The following is a 21,024-nucleotide window of genomic DNA, read 5'->3' as shown; positions in this document are numbered from 1 at the left end:
TAATTTGTTTGTGAAAAGATATAGGTCACAGTATTTTTATGATCTCTTGGCTCATGCTTATGATAAAAGGATTAATTTTCGTATCTATCAAAATCTGTTGTTACAGGTTGGTTTGGTTAGTTTTTAGATATTTAGCCTACCCTCGGACTGACAAAGCCTTTAATGATTTATTCGTGGTAGTTTCGCATACTTGTGGAGGCTTTGAACCACTGATGCAGGGTTGTTTGTAGAGATTGGCAGAGTAAAGTTTCCATATAGTTGTTTGAAGTGTTGTTGTCCGTGAGCTATTCCATCCACTAGCTCCCACAGAATGGAGATCAGCCTTGAACTGCATTGCTCAAGCTCAAACCCCGTGAGAGCGGAACCAATCGCGCTTGATCTTGAGTCGGGCGGTTAACCATTGAGCTGACGTGGTGGACGGATGTTTTAGGCTACATCAAGAAATATTTCAACAAATGACCACATTTATTTTTCGTTAGGCTTATTTTCGTTAGTCCATTACTAAAATGATTTAAAGTTGGTATCTTATTGCGGATATGGTGTTCATTTGCATCATGTATTATAGATTTCCTAACAAAACACCTATAGCGGTATTATTAGTAGCCTATAGGCTAATTGCCAACCTGAAATAAAAGTTTGATGGATGAATGCTGTGCATAGAAAGATTTTGGCAGTTTTATCTGCTAAAAGAAGAGCAATATGTTAAGTTTCAAATTAACTTCGAAAAGAAAACTTTATTTTATTTGTTATCAAAACGTCGCTTCAAAGTGGCATTCAGTTTCCAAGAAAATTGATTTTTCAATATTGGGTTGATTTATGAAGGTGTTATAATTAATTTCCTTTTCAAAGGGCGCAACAAGTGAACTTGCCTACTTTTCTCTGCAGTCTGCACTGCATTAAAGCTGAAATTCAAGCAGAGAAGCTATGAATACCGTCTTTTGAAGTGTTTGGTATGAAACGATTAAGGTTGATTCCATCAAACTGCTGCATTCGAGGTGAAAGATCATTGATCTGTTATGGGGTGCCACAAAACATTTTGTCTTCTGAAGGGTGCTGTAAGTCTAAATAGGTTTGAAACCAAAGGCTTAAATGCATAAGGCAAGAAAATTTCTTTATGGATAAAATAGTCAACTAATATTGGTAAGGCCATTTATAACCGGCCATGCCATCAGCTCAGTGGACGAGTGGTTTCGCCTTCGGCTCTGATGAGGGCAGATCTGAGATCAATTCCAGGTCAGGTCAAACCGAAGACTTTAAAAACAATACCGATTGTGTTCTATCTTGCATAACGCAGTGAGAAAAGTCGGGTAATAATGTGATAACATGGTAAACCTGTTATAAAATTAAAAATGAGTCTTGTCGTTAATATACCACCCTATTGCAGTTGCAAAGCGACTATAAATAAAACCATAACATTATTATTATTAACTGTCCATGAATAAAGTTTAGTAGTTTTCTTTTTAATTAGCCTAGGCCTATTTGATAAAATTATTAGCCTATATTAAATAAAAGATAGACAAAAGTTCAAACCGCCGAGATGTTATTTGCTTTTCAGTGGGATTGTTTTGCTACACTTGCTCAGTTCCAGCCAATCAGAATACTAGATGTAACGAAATTGAACCAATGAAATGTGGTCTCATTCAGGTAAGAATAATGTGGACTCCGGGCAACAGTAAATTAGATTACTGTACTCTTTTTTTTTGTCGTATCCAGGTTTACACCTGGTAGTTGAAGATTTAGATTAAGTGGACTGGAAGGCGAGGAAGCCAATCTTCATGTCCACCTTCAGGCATGCCTTTAAGTGTCCTGCCAAAGACACAGCTGCATGCTCTTGAGCGGTGTCGAACCGGCGCTCTTTCGATTGCCGTTCCAGGGCTCTCACCACTCGGCTATGCAGCCGATATTACTGTACTGTAGGTCTATCACAAAGACTTTAAGTAAGCTCACGTTCACCAAACGAACATTTGACAAAAACTTCGAGTATCTTCGTTTCGTACGGATCTTACTGTTGAGATAAAGTTGTTACTACTGTAAGGTTACTAATCAATCTCAGGGCATAGTTTTAACTTACAATAGGAGTGGCAAGTGGTACTCAACACCACTCTCGTCAGCAACACCTGCAGCTACAATTAGATATAGCTTAAGCATGGCTAGGTGTGTCATTGCAGTATAATCACTTCGTAATCTCTTAACCTTTAAAAGTAACGGCAAAATGTCAAATTATACATTTGTTTCAATAGACGAAGTGCGGGTCTCGCAAAAGTTCTTCCCAATTGATGAAAGGCTGCATGGAAAAGTGCCCCACCGTCAGAGGAGACAGTATAGTCGACGATGTTTGTTCAGAATGCGGAGAAGACTTGTGCAATGAAGCAGATATTGGATACAAACAGCCAAAAAGTTTGCAACTCTATATATTTATATGCGCCTATACATAATATAGTGCATTTGTTAAAAAAGTATATTTCATTGTTCATAAAATGAAAGTAGGCTATCTCTACAACAGATGAAAATGTTTCGTAAAAGTCAACTTTACTAATTTGCAACCCTCGTACACTGCAATGCAAGTAGGGAAAACATGGTTATTATCTTCATCGTTTTACGCAAGAAAAAATAATTAATTAGTAGGAAATGCTATTTTCAAAATCAAATATTATCCGACCTAGAAATCTGTAGCAAGAGGATTAGCAGTCAATTGCGCAGGTGTCTTGTAAATGTCATTCTGTTTGTTTCAGACGTTCAGCCGCAAGAACTGCACGTTTCTAATTTTGTTTTCACGCTATTTCTGCAACCAAGTACATTTTGGGACGCCAGATTGCATTGCATAAAGCGAAGTGAAGTATTAGCCACAGTCAAGAGAAGGGAAGTGCAAAAATATTTGGAAAAACAGTTGTCAACAGTTGTTCGGACAGAAGTTGGCAAGTCTTTGGATATTCTTGCATTAACCTGTCTGTGTTTATAGTTGTACAGTATGACAGTTTCTACTTGATAATAATGAAAGATCAGGTTGACCTGTGTTGCATGGTAGACGACACACAAATTATCTGGTAGAAACATTTTTTCTATACTGTATATTTGAAGCAACTAAACTTTGGTGCAGCACATTTTGGTCCCTTTTTTTCAGTAATTTACCGTGTTAGGCTATGCATATTTTTTGTGTAATGCATTATGATTATACTATACCCGTTAAAGCTACTTTGTTTTGTCCTGTGTGGTAGTTGGATAATAATTTCAGTTTGATATTCTTGGGAGGTTGGATTATCTTGGGTGAAGTGCTAGACCACCTGCTAATTATCCAGCAACAACCTTTAATGCAGCTATAGATTTAGATGCGACACATTTTATGAAGTTTCAAAAAAGTTTGTTTTTTTTAACTTTAAATTTCAGTATTTATAGCATCTGCATCTGAGACTTCTTATTAAACATTCAGAAATGCACACAACTGTAGACAATGTTTTCGTTTAAAATCAAAATTACATTTTGGTTTCATATTATGTTTTGTGCCTACATTAAATAGGCTAGTTAAGTTATAGAGTGGCCAATTGAATGTGATAATGGATCTAAAAGTTCTTGTTATTGTTGCTATTAGAAGTATAATAATGCTCTTCCCAGATAATGACGTCATCAATGGCCTATGGGTTGGAATGACGTCATTGAATGACACAGCATGGTTTTGGAGTGATGACGGAAGCAGCATTCCTTTGCAAGACAATTTGGAATGCAGCCAACAAAGTATAAAATATCAGGTTTGTATTCTGGACAAAGCAGTAACTTATTATTATTATTGTTACGTCTTTATTTAGACAATATCATCATTTGAGCAAAACCATTAGCATTCTATTTTGCTAATTTTTTTTGCAGAATTGGCTCCGAAATCATCCATTACCCCTTCCATCAACGAGAAAACAAACTGGTGGTGTCTTGTTTGATCCAATGGGAAAGTGGATGTCTGCCAGTCCTGGGGAAAAAATGAGCGGATTTATTTGTCAATCCCTAAAATATAAAAGTAATATCTAATAAAATATATTCTTTCGAGTCCCCGTATTCTTTTATTATATTTGTGCTTCAAACACAAACCATTGAATGCTGCACAAGATTGATTGATTGATTGATTGAATCTTTATCCTCCGACTGGGAAAGCTTCTTGCAGAGCTTAATCCTGGCATTTTCGCATACTTGTAGAGGCTTTGAATCACTGACGCAGGCCCGGTCACCGAGAGTGACAGAGTGCAGTTTCCGATTGTTGAAGTCTTGTTGCCAGGGAATTATTCTATCCATTAGATGCCGGTGAATGGAGAGCAGTCCTTAACGTGCGTTGCTCAAGCGCACACCCCGAGAGTCGAACCAGTGCCGCTTGATCTTGAAGAATCTTCACTCCAAAAGTCACGCGCTAACCAACTGAGCTATCGGGGTGGGGTAGGGGTAGATAGCACATCGATTGAGTTTTTGCAAGATATATCGTTTCTCATGTAGACTTGGTATTTAAATGTTGTCTTAAAAATTTGATGAAAGTGTCCTAAAACGCAAATACACAAAACACAACTGGTTTTTAATGTCTAGCCTACATGTCATCAATGATCCCAGAACACATTGAAGTAGCCTAACATTTGAGCAATGGTGTGACTGCGGAAATAACAGGCCAGATAGACACTTTCGTTTTATGAATATAGTCGCCATTATTCTCATGGTGATGCTATTCTATACAATTTATCTATTCAAACTAATTTGAAGTGGAAATCCAAGACATTTGTTGTTTTAAAAGCCGCAATTGGATATTTTTTGTCCTATTTCACAACTGTTGAATATATGTCTGACTTGAGTAATTAAATATCATATATTTATTGCAGAGGATCTAAACAAAAAGGACTTCATACAATCCGTTGTAGTTAATTCAAACGTCTACACATTCCATTCTGAACAAGCCAATCACAGTAAAGCTGTTAAGATTTGTCAAAGAACAAGCGGCCATCTTGCTGATTTGAGAAACAAATCTACATTCGATGACGTAACAAGACAACTGAGCTATGCTATGAAATCAAACAAGTTTTGGAGGTAAAATATTTTTTTTTATTCTTTTCCTTGCAATCGTCTACTGGTGCAGTGTCCTTCATTTTATAAAGTTTTCTAAGACGTGTAGTTTTTATAGATTTAGAATTTTAGATTGTAGTTGGCATAGCCAGGGCCGTTGAGAAAATAATTTGGCCTCCATACCAACAAAATTCTCGGGCCCTAAATCTAGGAATTTGAAAAAAAACGCAATATATCCAAAGAATACGCTCTGGTTCCTACAAGTTTCTGGCCTCCATGAAAAGGTTATGGGACCCTAAAATTATCTGGACCTGTCACCCTTCCTGTCAACGCTATACTGGACCTAACCAAGGCTGTTCAAAACATTTCTTCGAAACAAAATTGCCTCGCCGCAAAATTCCTTGTTCTCGATTTTGCTTTGCCCGTAAGTCACGGCTTTGTTTAGTTTCGAGCTTGTTCCATAAAAATGTAGTTTTTCTTCCGAAAGGTTAGGTAGCGATTTGTGAAGCCTTGAAAGTTATGTCCAAATTGAGAATATCGTATCTACATGAACAATCCAATGAACAATCAATTGAATGTTCTAACAAATTCCGTTTAATTTTTGGCTATTTATTTTAAGTACAACCAAGCAATAGCACCTTTTAATCTGTTTGTGAAGAAAAGAGAAACGAAAACAAACTTAACCTAACAATGTTGCTCACGAAGTATCACCGTAAATTTACTGATGGTATATTTACAAGGTCAAATTAAATGTAGAGTAGAACCTACACGTCATTGTGGTTTGTTGAAATAGCCACACCTCAAACTAGTTGTTGGATTCGGCCCTTCCTGAGCTTGGGGAAAGGAAAAAAGTGAATTCAGCTTAACAAATAAAGATAGGCTTCTAAACAAGCAATAAATTTTATTTCTTTGCATCAACTCTGCCAGCAATCATTTATGTGAAAAGGATCCTCCTAACGCCAAGTCCCCAATCACATACGCAAGATTGGCTTGTTCCACGTCTATGCCGTTCATTTGTGAAAAACCTTTCAAAAACGAAGGTAAGTTGATTGGTTGATTAAAGAGAATTTATGCTTTTTGGGCATAAAATTTTTATTTTATTATACTTCAATGCTCAACTTAGTTTGCTTCTAAATATTTAAACTTCTGCATGTTGACAGGCTACTGCTGTAGGCTACTCAAACACTTCATTAGTTTTTCGAAATCTCTACTTTTTTACAAAATACTTTGAAAAGATTTGGCTCGATTGTTATTTCTATATTTTATTATTTTTCCTTGAACCGTTTGAGCGCTAGATTCTAACACAAACCAGGCATAGCAAAAATGGAGATTTAAAGCACAAAAGCTTTATAATTGTTGAAGATCTCTTAGACGTGCATCTATGAAGGCAAGAAATGGAAAACAAACATAGGCTATATACTGTACAGTAAACAAACACTATTTTATCAAAGCAAATTTAAAGTTTTTAAACTGGAAGAAAGAGTGATAGTGAAGTAAACTAATAAGAATAAACTAAAAGTCCAATCACTGCTGAGCGGATCTGACGATGATGATTTTATGAAAGAAAAAAAAAAGCGGCGACCACAAGACGTTGATGCAGTAACGTCATGGACACAATGATTGCGTCACATTTAATATGAACTGTGTTTGACAGATTGCTCCAGCAATCCTGGCATGGATGACCTTACTTGTACGTCCCAGATAATCAACAGTTCGGGAACATTGTTATCGTTTCCAATGACGTCATACAGGACTTTTGCTGTTTCCAAAGAAACTTGTCTATCAGGTAGAAGCGAACTATCCTTAAAACACAAGTTTGAGTTTTAAACTAGAAATTAAAATCTTTTCTCTATATAATCATGAACTTACAGTAAGGCAAGGTAAGAAAATAAAGTTGTAGGTCGATAAAATTACTTGCTCTCTTTAGACAAACTGTAAGTAATGTATGGCATGTTTTTGTTAATTTTATCTGCTTGTGATACCTTCTCTTCAGTTCAATATTGTATTTATGAAATGCAAGAGCTGCTTGTTTGTCGTTTCATGAAAAGAGCGTAGAATTTAAAGATTTTGTAGCTTTGTATAAGTTGCAGCATACGTATGGTTGTAGGCTACTGCATTGAAAGAATAACCTACTTATCTTCGGATTGATACTAGGCTACCTTTTTAGAAGCTTATCCCTTTCCTGACAATCAGGTATGCCCTGAGAAGCTTTGAACCAGTGACAAGCATACGGCCATTCAGATTGAACTTAGCAATGCAAAGTTTCCACTTGTTGGAGAAATATTGTTTAAAACTAAACATTTTATATATTGTAGGGCTACTTAAGTTTGTTTCTCAAGCGCACAGACCACGTGTTGAACCACAGTTTTTTTTAATCATGTCGTTGTTTTGTATGCAAAGTTAGCAAGTTATGATAAAGTATGGTATCCAGCAAGGAGCCAGTTTATGGTATCAAAGGAGCACATTTCAGCCAGCTACCGTATTTATAATAATGAGAAGAGGACCCGAGTTAAAAGCTTTTTCTCATAAATTCGGCTGTCATTCACCCTCAGGTTTGGTTATTCAAATATTAACAAAACTTTACAGGACGACCGATGGGAAGCGTATTTTGCGATTTGATAGATGGTTCCTTTCAGTATGATTTTTCAACTTTAGCGACTTCGCCTTGCTCACAAACGATTGATAACGTACTGAATAAGGTGATAAATTAATGATTGTTTCGATTAAGGCCTAACATTTTAATAGTCATGTTTTAACATACTTACTTGAATTATATGAACTACACAATGCAGATATACGTTAAGTATTTAACAAATGCGAGAATAACTTATGTAGGCTATGTCTGAACCAAGCAAATGCTGTAGAGACATGAGATTCCAGTACTCTTTTGGAACCATTGGCTACTTCTGAAAGCTGTAAGTGGGTGGCCGATATGTGGTCGAACGTAGTGTGGTACAGTTTATTCATCCAACTACTTTGAACCGACTTAACTTTGATGAACTGAAATCTATTCAATATTTGCTTGTAAATGATCATAAATGATGACTTGACGTGTTTCTATTGGGTAACACATCCGGCATGGTATTGATTACGATACATCATTTCCTCTTGCAAAATACAACTGCATATGAAAAGTGCCTTTGGAACTAGCTTAACCACGGTGACATCTCAGACATCAAAATTAATTGTTTCAACATTGATTCAACGTCTTTAGACCTTGAATCAATGTAAAATGACGGGTTTTGTTGTTGGGGGCTTTTCTTTCCACCTCTTCGTCATTTTAACAGATTTTTTTGACATCACAGTCTTCAACTCAGGCCCAGCTAAGCGCTTCAACTCGTGACCTACGGTTGCTTACGTCAGAGCCAAGCGTGATGACGCAAAATGACATCACAAAAGCCATTGATGTGTTAAAAAGCACTGAGAACATCAGCGGCCAAAAGTCCGGAGTTGTGGTGGGAGTTTCCTTAATTTCTTTTAGCTAGCATTAGCCTAAATTATTATAAAGAATCAATTTTGGTTTTCTATTTCTATAAGGTGGAAACAAGTTTTAGGTTTCCATTTATTGTTTTTATGGAATTGCATTTATTTTACTGTATTCATGCATAGATACATTTATAACTTTTTGGGCAGGTGACGCCTCAAGTAGCGACTGACGTCATTACTACGATTAGTTCCCTCCAAACAGCGATTGCCAGGTCACCAGAAGAAAAAGTGTACGACTCGAATGAACTCAGCTCCTTGGTTGAAACGTTTCTAAAGCGGGTCACATTGGATCGATCTAACCCAAGCTACAGATTGACAACAGGCCAACTGAAGGTTAAGGTAACGTACACTGTACAATGAGTCTCCTACAAGTCAGCAGATGTAAATTGAGCAAGCGACAACTGAGCAAGTCACAGCTGAGCTAGCAACATTTGAGCAAGTGGCTGAAGTTGGTAAATGATGAAACTGAGCAAGCCATAACTTGGAATGTCACAAATCAGCAAAATGAGTTTGACAAGCGATGACCAAGCACGTCCGACGTGAGCACGTAAATCTCATTTGCTGACTTGGTAGTTGCTGAAATGTAATTGCTGAGTTGTCGCATGCCGAGTTGTCCGACTCCCATCTACAGTAGACTGCTGCTTGTTAGCCTAGCAGGAATAAATGAAATGATTAAAGTGGTAATAGCCTATAATGCTATGGTTACATATTTATTGTTACTCTACAACTGCTGAGGTCTTTTAGCGACAGGACTCTTTTTCAATTTTGTATCATATTTTCGATGTCACCACATTATTCCTCGTTGTATCGTCATGCAAGAAAGAGCACAATCGGTAATATTTTTAGGATTTTGGTATGACCCACCCTGGAATCGAACTCAGACCTGCCGAATCGATGACTACTCGGCCAGCGAGTGAAGCACACTGTTGCTTCATAGACTCATAGAGCGAACTTTATAATGAAAGCAATAATTTTAACGAAATCAGGGACGGATCCAGCGAGTAGATTTAGAGAGAAAATTTTTACAAAACACAACGATTTGTCTGCATTGTTATTTGTTATTGATTGAATTTTTATCCTTGGGCTGGGGAGGCTTCTTTGAAAGCTTAATCCTTGCAGTTACACATACTTGTAGAGGCTTGAATCACTGACGCAGGTCCGGTCACCGAGATTGACAGAGTAAAGCTTCCGCTTGTTGTTGAAGTGTTGTTGCCGAGGAATTATTTCATCGATTAGATGCTCAAGCGCAGACCTCGAGAGTCGAACCAGCGTCGCTTGATCTTAAAGCTTCTTCGTGCACGAAGTCACGCGCTACCCAACTGAACTATCGGGGCCCCTCATTAATCCCACTTTGCAAATACACTGTAAATAAAGTTACTTTTCTGTGTTTTATGGGGGGAAATCGACCCAACCGATCTCCTGGAACTGTCACTGATCGAAATAATGGCCAAAAGCACAATTGTACACATACTGTACCTTACGGATATTACTACACCATGCACCTGTTCATTCTTTATCATCAATTTTGTTCAATCGCATTCATTCTGATATGCCGTAATAACCATTGCTTTGATACAGGCTCTCAAGCTTGATACTTCAGATGAAATTATAAACCCCGATGACATTACATTTTCATCCTCAAGTGAGAAAAAAAAAGAAAGCTTTATTGTTATTGAACAAAATGCATTGAGGAAAGCTATTCAATCATCAAAGATGAGAAACAATAGTCTCAGAGCAGTATTTATAGCACATAATAACGGCGAATTATTTCCTTCTGAAAAGGGGTTTGTGAGGCAGGTGAGTTAATTAAAGGTAACGATAATTGTTTGTCAATTTTTTTTCAAGGTAAATTATAAAAGCAACAAACTTCTATTCAGTTTATTAGAAAGCTCCTTCCAACATGATAACTCAAGTAAAAAACAATAGCGCTCCAACAAAGCAAATCGTATTAATACGTGACCTAGCAACCATTTTTGTTGTAATTTTGCATAAACAATAGGGCGAAAGAGGCTGCAATCTTTAGATCTTTGAATTCATAATTTCTATAAAATTGCACGGTTAGAAATTGGTGAACCAGTAAACAGGATATACCTGATGAACAATTGTCTTCTTAGTGTTCATACTTAAGCATTCAGCATTTGCTTTTTGGTATTCATAATAAACTACACACTTAAACTTCGAATTTACACTGCAGTTGCCTACATTTTTTCTGGAAATTCTATTATATCCGGAAATTTTTTTGTAAAGTTGATGCCTGGAAGTGTGAGCTTTCACTACGTCACTAGTAATGCACACCATTTGCATACTTAGGTTGTCACGGCAACTGTGTCCAATGAAAGAGAAGAAGAAATCAGCCTTCCAGTTGTTTTTGGATTCAAAAGAAGCAATCAAACAATTGTGAATGTAAGTTTGAGGCTATATGCTACCACTCTGGGAGAGGATACCTTCCCAATAAAAATGAAACAATGTGCTGAAACAAACTAGGCTACTGGAACGAAACGAACGTTAATGACCGAAATCTATACCTACTTTGTATCATCAAATACCACCACTATTTTTGATATTATGCGACATACGAAGGCTTATTTTGTCTATAGGCTACTTGGTTTACAAAGCGCTTTTGTCCTATTTAAGTAAAATTCAACTTAAAATAAACTGGCAACACTCAAAATCTGGCAGCACTGGAGACGGAGTCGGCCAGCAGTGTTGAGCGGAGTGTGATTTTTAAGACTCCAACTCCACTCCTACTCCATGAAACCAGACTCCACTCCAATCCGACTCCAAAAAATTTCATCATTTTAGACGCCGAATCCACTCCACTCCAAAATCAAATTATGAGTTAACGTAATACCAGCCAATGCGTAGGATAACACGAAAATAACTGGAGGTGCAAAAATCTTTTGTCAATTTCAGTGGCAATTGGATGTTTACAGTGGAGTACACTTATAAGCATTATCGCCAGGCCAAAATGATTAGGAGCAGTCTTTATTTTCTTCTCTTCTACATACAGAACTACAATACAGAATTTATTTGATTTCGATAAAACGAAAGCTGCTGAACTAAACTCCGAATCCATTCCACTTCGAAATTTGTATAAAAAATGAAACTTTAAATCTACTCCAATTTTTGAAAATCGGAATAACTCCGGCTCCACAACCTTCACTCCATGGCATGGAGTGAAGGTTGTGTCCATGCTCAACTCTACCGGGCAGTTATGAATCGAGGAGTCGGGGTGGTATAATTTTCGCCCGACTCCCAGCCCTATTATCTTAGCAACACACTTAAAATGACTCGTGTTTTTCCGCTTTTACTTTTTTCTAGTCTTGTGCTATGGCACGGTAGCCTATGGTGGCGGTGATGGCCAGGAAAAGACAAACTGACACGTTTAAACAGAAATATGAAGAATGTCTTTTTAAACTTAAGTGAATCGAAATTGAAACGGCGACTATTCCAAAAACTGACAAAAACAAACACTACTACTTTGTGAGCGCAACACAGAAAACAAGAAACAAAATTTTGAAAATTAATTGCAAACAAAAATTTTATTGTTCATCGTTTTGCATCAAGTCGGAGTCGGCATTTTTTTTAACGACTCCGACTCCGGACATGCCAAATCCTTCCAGCTCCGACTTTACAGCACTGCAAGATACAGCTGTCTGTTTTATGTTGACGACAAACCGAGGGCGTATTTTTAATCTGAAGGTCGCTGCAACAGATTGGGTATTTTGTCCAACCAGAAGGCTAGATTTAACCGAACTGAAAGGAATTTCGAGGAGAAAAATTTAGTGAATCAGGTTTCTCAGAATTCGCAACATTTTCCTATGTTGTTGAATCTTCCATTGCAAGCCAGCGATACACTTTGATAAATCTGACAAGTGGCTACCTGAAAAGTTAGCATTCGAAAATTTGTGTGCAAATCTTATTTACAAAAATCATCTTCCGATTCTTCCTGTGTTCGATTTTGACAAATAATGCTGCAAGTTGTTGTTGTTGTTGCGCACTCTTTTGTTCACAATGAAAATCTTTTTCAAACTTGACAATCTTATTTGTGCTAACGTTTCGTTTATTTAGGAATGTTTGCTGGAGGAATGTAGTTTCTACGATGACACCAATCGGACCTGGTCAACCAATGGCTGTCATTTGTTACCAAGCAATCGAAATCGTCACAACGACACGGTCTACTGCACATGCAACCATACCACCAGCTTTGCCGTAGTCGTGGTTAGGCTACTATTATTTAGCTATTAATGTGACAAATGAGTTGTTCAATGAAAAGTATATGAGTAGGCTATTGCTTCAAAAGCCAATTTTTATATGGCAGCGGACAACGAAATCGATTTTATAGAAAGCTTAGCAAACAATTGTTTTGTCATGAAGACCTCCATACTTTGTTGATAGGCTAATGATCACTTTTTTTACAGAGTTATGATAATGCACAAGAAAACGTGGCACTAAACATTGCAAGTCAAATTGGTCTCATCATTTGCGTGTTCTGCCTTCTGCTGACTGTCATTATTTTCGTTAAAGTTTCGTAAGTGCAAACTAAAGTTTTGTTTTTGTTCAAAAGAGACGATGAGTTAATTACAGTTGTTGTTGTGGAATTGCGATGATGCTTGCTCATGGGAGTGAATTTGTTATAATCAAGCCGTATTTAGTCCACGAAGACACATCATTTGATTTGATTTAATTCGCTCTGCTTGGCTTTTTTCTTGACGTTGAGCACTTCTTGTAGTATGAATAGTATTTATTGTTTAAACCATTGAAATATGTTTTACTTTGTTAAAGATTTTGCATAAATGATTTTTGTTTTTATTGGGGTTTCGCCGGTACAGAGAATTGAGACGGTTAAGTTCCTCAGGAATCCACACAAACTTGTGCGTGTGTTTGCTACTCGCCTACACGCTGTTCCTGCTCGGAATCGAACAAACTTACAATCGGTCACTATGTGTCGCTATAGCTGCATCAATTCACTATCTTCTTCTTGCCACATGGGGTTGGATGGCAGTAGAGAGCATCACTATGTTCAGGTTAGTAGGAAATGTGTGCACACAAAATTACTCACCCAAATTTTATAGAATTTGTTTTAAATAATCGTAAATACAACTGTAAGATACTGTTCTGTCAATCAATAGATTAAATAACAGACAGTGATTTTTTTAGAAGTCTTTGCTAAATAGAATGTAATATTGATTATGTTGTATAGGCTAAATCAAGATTTTTGTTTTTACATTTTAATGTAAACAATAGTTGACCTTTAAATTATTTACCTTTTTATTCTTGGGGGCTCGAGTCGCACTGCCAAGGCCAACAAAGCTGAAAACAGCATTTTGCTTTAAATAGCCTCAAAGTCAATAAGCAATACGCAAAAGTCGCTACTTCTGCATAGCTGAGTGGTGAAAGCCCTGACATGGTGTTCGAAAGGCTTAATACCCGAAATCTTCAACTTTCGGGTATTAAGCCTGACGATCAATATGCAAAATGTAAATTGTTCTACCTGAAAAAAAAATATTAGGCGTGTTTTAGATGCTCTCTCAACTATCATTTTGGTTTTAAAACTTTTTCTAACTTCAACAACATGTTTGCGAAATTGTGTGTATGCTGTTTTTGCAATAAATTGATTATTTCTTTTCAGAATGTTTGTCTACGCAATGGAAGGCTGCCGAGTTTTATCGTGTCGCCAGATGGCGGTAGCGATTTATGTTTCTTCAGCGGTCGTGGTCTTGTTGACAATCGCAGGTGTCGCTATTAATTGGGAAATTAACGGAGCAGAACAATCGTATGATGGTAAAATAATTAAAGTTTTCTTCACCATGTAGAATGTAGATGCTAACGATCTGTTTTAGCCTGATGCTGCGAGTTCGCTGGTAGGCTATTAGCGGTGCAAAGTCAAGCAAAAATATTTGTTGATACGAGGTGTGCGCTTCAATCCATTCAACGTCTAGTAGATAAAATTAATTGACAGGAAAAAATCAATCCAAACAAGCAAAACCTTTGCATTGACAAGCTGACTGTCCAAAATCCAACGTTCCAAATCAGTCCACAGACGTCGGCTGCATAGCCGAGTGGTAAGAGCCCTGGAACGGCAATCGAAAGAACGCCGGTTCGACACCGCTCAAGAGCATGCAGCTGTGTCTTTGGCAGGACACTTAAAGGCATGCCTGAAGGTGGACACAAAGATTGGCTTCCTTGCCTTCCCGTCTACTTAATCTAAATCTTCAACCACCAGGTGTGTAAGCCTGGATACGACAAAAAAAACAGTCCATCTTTTATTGGAATTTTCAGCAACTCAGCTGCAAAGCGGATGCCTCACAGCCCACCAATGCAACATTGTCCTCATGGATTGGCCTAATAAAAACCGCTTGGACTTATAATAAAATAGAGTCATACAATACAGTAACTCTCTAACTTGGTAATGGGACCTGCGTTAACGATTCAACCTTTCCAATAGACTACAGATAGGCAAAATTATAATTATGCAGCTTGTTTCCAAAGACGATTTTTCAGTCTGAACATAAATTTCATCAGAATTCAAAGTTCTACTTCCAATCGGCTAACTGCTAGCATAACTTCATGACTGTTTGTTTTTTTGTGTCAGTCAACAAGAGCTATAGGCTTTAAGTTGTTTTGAAACTAAAATAATGACACTAAAATATATAACCTGAAAATGGTTGTACATATGTACAGTACAAGAATATCATGTTGCTTTTCAGATTGTCCAGCCACAGACGTATGGTCAGGGTACATCTCCAGCGACTTCTGCTGGATAACAGGCTTGTCGTTCTATGCTGGTTTCATTGCAATAATTGGAATTATTCTTTTGTCAAACATCATAATGGGATTTGCAGTCATTCGTGCAATCACATGGGGTCGAATAAAGGTTTGTGAGACTCATAAATTTTTCACGTGCACTTTAATGGGTCTTCATCAGTAGCGTTGATAGGAGAGTAGGCCTACTTTTGAACCCGGCCAGGGAGGCACGCTTCGAAAAGGTACCATTAAAAAACCTCTTCGAATTTTGTTGGTACAGTAATTATGTAAGACAAAGGAGCGTAGCAGTGGTAGGAGTCAAACCCACGTCAATGCAATGGCTACCACCGCCCTAACCCTCCGGGCCAAGTCAGCCAGTAGCAAACCGATGAGTTAATTTAGCTGTTGTTTGCCTTTTTCCTTTGTTGCTCAAAGAGGATTTTTTAATGGTACCTTTTAGAAAGTTGCGCCCGGAAACTAGAAGTAACTACCTCGTATTCTTTGAATATAATGCATTTTTCTTAGAAGTGTCTTGATTTGGTCCCCAGGATCTCATTGGTACGGGCTCAAACTTTGATCTCAGCGCGCCTGGCTTTCAAATAACTGTAAACACCAGATAAGCTTTTTTTCCAAAAGCGTCCTTTCTTCCACACCGATGTTTAACGTCTGTTTTCTAAGTTTCTAAAATGCTTCATTTTTTGAAATGCTGTAGGTTCGCTATAGAATCTTTTATCAACCGCCTAGTAGGCCTAGTGGTAGCAAAGAAGCCAAATGAGAATTAAAGCCTGCAAGGCTAATCGTATTAACTCCTGTAAAATAAACTTATATTATCTATAATTTGACATGAAAAAAGTGCCAATTAGCAATAAACCGACTTATTGCGTACGTCAATGATTGCTTCCAGATCCAGTCTTCCATAGAAGAACCAGCAAGCGTTCAGGTGGTGCGGGCAATCTCAGTGGCGGTTTTAATGGGCATGGCGTGGGTGTTTGCCATTCCTGTTATTGTGTCACGTGATGAAAACGTGAAGTTAGCTTTTGCTTGGATATTCGCTATTTGCATTTCGCTTCAGGTATGATATTTCAGAAAGAGTCTCTTTGTTTTCGTTTATCTAAATCCCAGCATGGCCACCTGGAGATGGCCACCTATCTTTAGGTGGCCATGATCCCAGCTAAGCCGAGAAGGCCAGATAATTTTCAGTGCTGTATCCTTTAAGTGGCACTCAATAGTTGGGTTTGCATGCTTATGGAATCTTTACTTATTTGCTAGATCAAAGTAATGCTCATAATAATGTTTTGGTGTAGCTTATTCATTCTCGCTCCACAACTGCTAAGGTCTTTTAGCGACACGGCTCGCGTTTAATTTTGTATCAGCTTCAAGATGTTAACACATTATTTCCCGATTCATCCGCACTGCGTTATGTAAGAACGAACACAATCGATAGCGTTTAGAGACTTTTGGTGTGACCCGACCTGGAATCGATCTCAGATCTACCAGCACTAGAGTTGAAGGCGAAACTCCTCGGCACTGAGCTCGTGGCTGGATCTAGAGTGGAGCAAATTCTACAGCTAGATTCCGTACAAATAAACTACTTTGCTTCAGGGTTTGTTCATGTTTTACTTTTTCTGTGTACGACGTCCCACTGTTCGGAAGGCTTGGTTAGATCCAGTCATTAATGTATTGTGTTGTAAGAAGTGGAATCCTTGTAGCGAAAAAGACCCAGGTAATATACTATCAGGTGACATTAAAGTTTTGTTTATAAAATATTATACTGTCCGACTGGTGTTGGGAAAGATTTGGTTTGGGGGCTGCAAAAGAGTTCCGTCCGAAACAGTAGGCCTATAATCAACTTACAATTTTTGCAGCAAATTATACGCTGCTTTACACTTTCTCACTGGTACCGATAGTTTGGTAAATAAATAGGCTACTAGGCCTACGTTGCTTCATTTGTACAGATAGATTATTCAAATGCATTATTTTTTTTGTTAGGCTACCGTTTTGATTATTTTAGGAAGTAAATAGCCTAAAGGTCTCAATTTTATTGCCCAAATGTTTAGTAAATCTGTCCAAAATCTCAGTATATTTCACTTTCAGAAATCTTGCAAGCTGAAACATGAACATTTTTAGTTGAGCTCGCTAACTTCGCATGTAGGCTACGCAGAGCCTAGGCTACTTTTGATGATTCAAACAAGAAAAGATTTTCAGTCATAATGAGACATGATGGAGATGCTATAGGTTAATTTCTTGCCCAAATTTTGATAAAACGTGCCCAAATCATAAACAAATTAAGCAATTTGAAGATGTGTTTTCATGCCGAGATCTTACATTTTTGTAGTATCCTGTCATAGCATATCCTATCAATTTTCTAAATTCCAGGGTCCACTGGCCCCTTGGTAAGTTTTTAGGGGGTCCATAAATGCACTGATGTTATAAAAAGTTCTAAAAAGAATTGGGCTCTAGTCCTATTATTTTATTCATAAAAATGTTCTATATTAAGCTAAATGTCTGATGATCGAGAATCAGTTTATGCGAAATTTATGCCTGGGTCAGTATTAGGTGATTTTCATCAGCGGATTGCATTGGTACGAACAACACAGATAGTCTGCGAAGTAAGTTAGTTTATCAGAAGATTAGTTCAATGTGTGGATTATCTTCTGTTCATGTACCCAACCCGTGGCCTATGATCTAACTCTGAAAGTTCAATCAGCGGTTTAGCCTAAACATGTTTCGACTATTCGTGCTCTTAATCATACAGCCCTTGCTGAAGTTAGTCTCCAGTGAGGTTTATTCGATTCAGACGTTTGGACAGACTTCAGGTTGACCTACGAATGACCAAATTTATAAAAACAGTTTAAAAGTAGTTTTTATTTCTAGTAAGCTTTCATAATGTATGTCAAGACGGTTTGAGAGTTTAGTTTAAGCGTTAGGCCTAAATGTTTGAAGATGTCATTACTCCAATAATAACCATGAAAAAGACCTATAAAGGTAAAGATGAGTCCCATACTTGATCCAAGCATCGGGGAACGAGAAGATAAGAAAAAAACCTATAGGTTACTGTAAAACAAAAAGCTGTATTTGTCTGGTTTTGTCCTGCAATGGTAGTTTAGAGTTTTAGACGTATTAGTTATTCGCAATCTTGCGGCAATGCCAAGGAACGTTATGTTTTACTGTTTAGTTTCTCTTTTTTTCTTTCATAGCGCTCAGAGTTAGTTTCTTACCCCGCACTGTAATTTCTAATGCAATAGCCACAGTTTTCCTTAAAAACATAGAAAACTTAAGACCCAATCCTCACTTTTGCCACGCCTAAAGAAAATTTGCTTTACATTTAAACTTCCATTGATCTCTTGATGAAATAGCTCATCGCGTTTTGAGTGGCACGCTGCCTTTCTCGTGCTGAAGCGGAAATGAAAGAAGTGAGAGTGAAGGAAGTGTGCCTTTGGTGACGTCAGTGACCCGAAGCAGTGAATGTCCGATTTCCTTATATTTTACCAACGGCTTTTAAAACTCAAGAAAATGTTTTCGAATCTACAGATATGAAGGAGATTTATTGTATTAAAACGTTGTTTAATATCAAACAAAACTTAAACTAGGGTTTAAACATATGTCTTGAAATATTTACTAGATCTTAGGCCCTCTCCTCTCTAAAAATAAACTGCAAGTCAACATTTATAAGTCTCCCAATAACTCATTCTCAGTGAACAAGTCATCTTTGTTTCCAAGAAATCAGATATTCTTGAAAACTAATAATAATTTATATAAAAAATGACACTGAGAACATAAAGAAATCTGGTTTGTGTTTTGTAAATTGGTATGAGTTGTTTATTATTCGGCCAAAAAACACTTATTTTATCACTGTGCATTTTGCAGTTTATCACTGCACAAAGTGGTTATCACTGCGCCTTAGAGTCATGTATGGCCACGTTCTATAGTGAGGTTCACGTCGTGGTAAAAGTCACAACATTTTGACCTTTATCTCACAAAACTTCGTCTTTCAGGCCAAGACACTAATGGGTTCCATAGCAACGGTCATGGGTCTACGACCTCGAGGCAAGCCTGGAAAAGTTTCTCGAAACCGACAAATACGGAAAGATCACTTTCTACGGAACTGACTTCCAAATAAGCAGAAAAAGTTACTTTAGTAAAGCACCACTCATCTTACGTTGACTATTTTTATAAACTTTGTTTCGATTAAGCTTCGCCGAAATTTCATCACAAAAGATGAAGAATGGGTGTCTCAATCAGATGAATTTGGGCCACACAATGAATTTTGTACAGAAGCATCGCTTTCTTGCTCGCTCCTTTGCTGACGCCATATTAGCCTCGTGTTGGTTTGTTTCCCATTGAAAGCACAAGGCTGTGCAATGGCAAGGCGTCGTCATGCCAATTAGAAACTGCTGAATCGACAGTGTATTGATTTTAAAACACATACCGAAATGAGTAAACGTTGTTGAAGTATTCAGATCTGAGCCCATTCCAAAACAGTTTAATATCCAATAGCGGTGTTCCTTGTCTTAAATATTCATAAGCTGCGCGACGCATCATTTCAGTCCATGTGACAAAGGCTGTTTTATGAATCTTGGATGACCTCTGACGTAATTATTAGAAAGTGACCTAACCTTTAAGTCCAGTTACGTTTGACTCTAGTTTGTATATTGGGTTCCACGTACTAGCCTATCTATAACCAAGTAAGCTACAGTACCGGAAATGATTTTTACTGAAGCATGCTGAAGCATTTGGGAGACTATAGGAAACAAGCGTGTGGATTCTTGGGCTGGTAAAACTTCCACTGAAGTTTCAGTCTGCAAACGTTGAATCAATGCAATAATAATGTATTTGGCTTCATGACATTATCCGCTCCGATGGCTCAGTGGTGACGCGCCCGGCTCAAGATCACGCGGCGCTGGTTCGACTCTGGCCTTGGTGTGCGCTTGAGCAACGCATTTCAAGACTGCTCTCCATTCAGCGACACCTAATGAATGGAATAATTCTCCGGCAACAACACTTCAGCAATCGGAAAACTTCACTCTGTCAATCTCGGTAACCTGCCCTGCGTCAAGAGCCTCTACAAGTATGCGAAACTACCAAGAATAACCAATCAAGGCTTTGTCAGTCCGAGAATAAAGATTCAAAACCAAACCAACCAGACAACGTTGATCAACGCAAACAATAAGTTGAAATTTTACATAATCCGATAATACAACATGTTTCCTTCGATAAGTACCGAAAGTAGCCTAGGCTACAGTATTAATTATCACCATTGTCATGTACAGTGCCCAGGAGCATGTTTTGCACTGTGGATGTGGCGCTATATAAATATTATTATTATTATAAGAAGCTCATTTGAGGGTTAAATTAGGGGGAAGGGGTTAATTTTAATTTCAACTTTAGCTCTGGCTTTAGGGTACAACCGAACAATCTTAAGACCTCAAGAAAAAAAATGAAATTTTCATTCAAACCCCCCCCCCCCCCCCCCTCTACCCTGAAAATTACTTTTCCGTAAAAAAGCCTTGTATTCCATTGACGTCATTTTTTGTTTATGGTGTATAAAATGCAAATATTAGTTGCTGTTGTACGAAAAGGCGTTAACAAAACACAAAACGCTAAACAGTCTGGTCTTGATTCATCGTAAAGCACGAGAAAGTGGTGATTTTGATTTGTGCGCATGACTGCGCGCATCTGCAAAAGCGTACCTAAAATGCAGATTTTCTGTATTGAAGAAATAGATAATACCAAAGACAGGCAAAACACAACAATAACACAGGGTTG

At 37.7% G+C, this 21,024-nt stretch overlaps 1 protein-coding gene across 1 annotated transcript; it reads left to right on the top strand.

Annotated features, from left to right (window-relative positions):
* The first annotated feature begins 1,162 nt into the window (after positions 1-1,162).
* On the top strand, positions 1,163-20,000 carry LOC145784033 (adhesion G-protein coupled receptor G7-like). Its single transcript, XM_082595790.1, has 22 exons — positions 1,163-1,238; positions 1,556-1,644; positions 2,241-2,397; positions 2,733-2,915; positions 3,610-3,743; positions 3,859-4,003; positions 4,845-5,049; positions 5,953-6,065; positions 6,680-6,811; positions 7,612-7,724; positions 8,331-8,480; positions 8,659-8,850; positions 10,090-10,308; positions 10,822-10,908; positions 12,583-12,732; positions 12,933-13,042; positions 13,344-13,538; positions 14,144-14,295; positions 15,222-15,388; positions 16,163-16,330; positions 16,861-16,981; positions 19,254-20,000. The coding sequence occupies exons 1-22, from the start codon at positions 1,163-1,165 to the stop codon at positions 19,376-19,378; spliced, it is 3,183 nt and encodes a 1,060-aa protein (XP_082451916.1). The 3' UTR covers positions 19,379-20,000.
* The last annotated feature ends 1,024 nt before the right edge of the window (positions 20,001-21,024 follow it).

This window comes from Aplidium turbinatum, chromosome 15, assembly GCF_918807975.1.
Source record: "Aplidium turbinatum chromosome 15, kaAplTurb1.1, whole genome shotgun sequence".
Lineage (NCBI taxonomy): Eukaryota > Metazoa > Chordata > Ascidiacea > Aplousobranchia > Polyclinidae > Aplidium > Aplidium turbinatum.
This window is presented reverse-complemented; position numbering and strand designations above follow the sequence as displayed.